Source organism: Myotis davidii, unplaced genomic scaffold (genome assembly GCF_000327345.1).
Source record: "Myotis davidii unplaced genomic scaffold, ASM32734v1 scaffold523, whole genome shotgun sequence".
NCBI classification, from domain to species: Eukaryota; Metazoa; Chordata; class Mammalia; order Chiroptera; family Vespertilionidae; genus Myotis; species Myotis davidii.
In genome coordinates, this window is record NW_006295054.1 from 2,272,645 (window position 1) to 2,276,554 (window position 3,910).

Sequence of the window (3,910 nt, forward strand, 5' to 3'; positions counted from 1 at the left end):
AGGGGCATCCAATATGGCATCTAATGGGCAGTGGTTTGCACAGGTTTGGAGCTCAGATTAGGAGTGTTTGCTGTAAACAAAGCCAGGTATTCTGTCACAAAAAGGATTAATTCAGGAGAAAAGAAAAAGGTTTGCAATCCAGTGTGTGCAGACATGGTGAGAGAGAAGCAGGAAGATCAAGAAGCAGCAGGAAGCCCCCTTTTTACTGAGGGGAAGAACAAGTTGAGGGGAGGGGCTGTTGCACCCACAGAGCTCTGTTGTGAACACAGTTTTTCCTGCAGGGCTTTAGTGACTGACATGTGGTGTCAGAGCTCCTGCCACAGGCCCTCCTCCCGAATCTTGTCTAGGTTGAAGGTCTCATAAATTTTGACAGGTCATTAGCATATAGGTGACAGAGTAGGTGAAAGATGATTGAAGAAGTTGCTTAAGATGGAACCCTGGGGAACGGCAGTACTTAAGAGGCCAGTAGAGGAGCCCAATAAAGTACATATGGCCAGAGGGGCAGAAGGAAGACTGGAGAAGCCAAATGATTAACTCCCAGGAAGCTGAGTGTCACAGGAAGAAAACAGTTTTCAGTGTCAAATACTGGTGAGAGGTGAAGTAAGAAAAGGCTAAATAGTATCCGTTGGATTTAGCAACAAAGAGACCAGCAGTGTGACTTTTGACACAGCAGAGTCAATGCTGTGTTGGAAACAGTAGCCTGAGAGTGTTCAGGAAGGAAGTCAACCTCCTTGAGATGAATCTTGGATACACTGGTGTTTTGTCAGTTGCAGCAGAGATTTTTTTCTTCTGAAAGCCACAAAAGTGGACATTTGTACCCAAAGGGAGGAAAAATCAATTTTGGTATTTTCTCAAACCTTTGGTGCTGGCTGTTGTTTATATTAGAATCTAGCATAAGATGCTTTTGGATTTAGCAAACAGTGTATGCAGGGTTATTTTGGGTATATTATTAATAAAGCAATTTCATAATAAGTAGTACCCAAATAGTAATGTAGTGATATATTTTACCCTTACAGAGAACCATGATTTTCAAATAGTAGCCCCATTAAGTATGAGAATCATGGCACCAGACAATTTTTAAAAACATTGTCCCTTTTCTTCTACTTTGTTGCCCCCATCCCCGTCTATACTCAGGGGAGCAAAAATTTCTTTCTGCTTAAAGAAATTTGGGAGACCAGGGTGTACTCACCAAGAAAAAGATGAAAATAAAGTTTGCTCTATAAAAAAGAAAAAGAAAAAGATGAAAAGGACCTCGAATGTTACCTAATACAGTACAGTGGTTTCCAGGCCTGGCAGAGCATCAAAATAAAGAACCTTAACTTGCCTTAAAAGACAGAACCCTGGGCCCCTGCCCTAGATCCAGATACAAGGGGTGGAATGGGGACTAGAGATCTGCACCTTGTATAACTGCTTTTGATGACAGAAATCCAACTCCTTAAGGAAACAGAGGCCCCAAACAGTCACTAGTCTCAGATCGGAGATTCCCTGTTCCGTGCTCCTGAAAGGCAACTGGATTTTCGTTTTGGGGGTGGTGCGGAGGGCTTGCTTTTCCGGGTTCTCTAGGCTCACTAGACGTGGCCTTCCCCCGTGATTCAGTCTCCGAAGGAGCTGTCGTGGGCTAGCGGCCCAGCAAGTGCCACACATGCCGCTGCCCAGCGGGCTGGTTTCGATTTCATCCAAACCCCTGGTTCCGTCCAGGCACTGACCCCCTCTGCCCCCCACCCCTTGCACACAGCCCAGCCCGCGGTTTGTGGGCGGAGCTTCGTTGCAGCCCCGCCCCTCCGCGCTCGCACTGGCGTTCCCGGAAGTTGACAGTCTTGCAGCCGCGGGCCTGATTGGCTGATGAAGGCCGGGTGGCCACGCCGGGTTTTCCCGGGTTGGGTTGAGTTTCGGAGAGTTGAGTTATGGCCTCTAGGAACAAGCAATTGCGCGAACTACAGGGACAGCTGCTCCCGTCCAAGGCCCTGGAGGAGGTGAACGAGGACTGCCTGGAGGAGGAGGACGATGACTGCCTGGCGGAGGAGGAGGACGAGCCGGTGTTTGTGGACGCCGAGGAGCTCTGCTGCGGGGGCCTCAAGGCCGGCAGCCTTCCCGGGTGCCTCCCCGGTGAGGAAGCGCGGGAGCCTGGGGGTTGCGTGGGGGCGAACGCGGCCCTGTCCCGGGTAAGGCGCCCCAGCGCTGTTCGCAGACTTCCTTGGGGAAGGCCTAGCTGTTTTGTTTACTTAGATAAAATTATATTGATACTATAGTAGCAGTAACTTGAGCAAATACTATGTGTTAAGCTTGTGCTCTACATGTATTCTCTCTTGTAATGTTCACAACTCTTTGAAGTAGTGAATCGGGGGCTTTCAACTATTTCCGTATCCAGCCTGGAGTCAAATACGTGATTTTTTTCCTGCTGCTTAGAAAACACAGGCACCGTGGCCGGTTTGCTCAGTGGATAGAGCGTTGGTCTGTGGACTGAAGGGTCCTGGGTTCAGTTCCGGTGAAGGGTACATGCCTGGGTTGTGGGCTGACCCCAGTAGGGGGCGTGCAGGAGGCAGCTGGAAACACAGGCACCCAAGAAACACTATCAAGGCATCATTGATTCATTAACCTTGTGTTAATACTGTTGATATCTGTGTTTAGCATGTGTAGTTTCCTATGCTATGAATTATCCTTGTGACAGCTGTTTAGAATATTTTACTATTTAGACCAGTGCCTTCCAGTGGAATTTTCTGTGATGATGGCATAGTTTTATATTTGCGCTGTCCAGTACAATAGCCACTAGTCACATGTGGCTATTGAGAACTTGAAATGCAGCTAGTGCAACTAAGGACCTAAATTTTAAAATTAATTTAATTTAAATTTATTTTTTTCTTTTTATTTCCTTATTTTTTAAAATAATTCTTAATTGTTGAAAGTATTACACATTTCTACATTTCTCTGTTTTTTTCCCAATTGACCCCCTCCAGTTCACCCCCGTCGCCTGCCCCAGGCCTTCACCACCCTATTGTCTGTGCCCATGCATATGCATACAAGGTCTTTGGTTGACTACCTCCCATCCACCCACTCTCCCCTGACTTTCCTCCAAGATTCTGTACGCTGTTCCATGCTTCCATGTCTCTGGACCCACTCCATTCATCAGTTTCTTTTGTTACTTGGATGCCACATAGGTGTGAAATCATGTAATACTTGTCTTTCTCTGACTGGCTTATTTCACTTAGCTCAATACTCTCTAGGTCCCTCCATGCTGCCTCACAGGGTAAGAGATCCTTCTTTTTTACTGCTGCATAGTATTCCATGGTGTAAATGTCCCATAGCTTTTTAATCCACTCATCCACTGATGGGCACTTGGGCTGTTTCTGGAACTAAGCTATTGTAAGTTGTGCTGCTGTGAACATAGGGGTGCATACATTCTTTCTGATTGGTGTTTCAGGTCTCTTAGGATATATTCCTAGAAGTGGGATCACTGAGTCAAATGGCAGTTCCATATTTAATTTTTTGAGGAAACTCCATACTGTTTTCCATAATGGTTGCTTCAGTTGCATTACCACCAGCAGTGTACTAGGGTTCCCTTTACTCCACATTCTCACCAGCACTTGTTATTTGTGGATTTGTGGATGACAAATCCTAGCCATTCTGATAGGTGTGAGGTGACACCTCATTGTCATTTTAATTTGCATCTCTCTGATGATCAGTGACTTGAGCATTTTTTCATATGTCTCTTGGCCCTCTGTATGCCCATTTTGGAGAATTGTCTATTTAGGTCATTTGCCCATTTTTTAATTGAATTGTTTGTCTTCCTTTTGTTAAGTTGTATGAGTTCCTTATATATTTTGGAAAGTAGCCCCTTATTGGGTGAATCACTGGCAAATATGTTCTCCCATGCAATGGGCTTCCTTTTCATTTTGTTGAGGGTTTCTTTTGC

At 45.8% G+C, this 3,910-nt stretch overlaps 1 protein-coding gene across 1 annotated transcript in view; it reads left to right on the forward strand.

Annotated features, from left to right (window-relative positions):
* The first annotated feature begins 1,851 nt into the window (after window positions 1–1,851).
* The window catches only part of HELB (helicase (DNA) B), a 44,653-nt gene continuing 42,594 nt past the window's right edge, over window positions 1,852–3,910 (forward strand). The window contains exon 1 of the mRNA XM_006769626.2: window positions 1,852–2,106. Within this exon, the coding sequence (XP_006769689.1) occupies window positions 1,905–2,106 (202 nt within the window). The 5' untranslated portion in view covers window positions 1,852–1,904. The remainder of the gene's footprint in view (window positions 2,107–3,910) is intronic.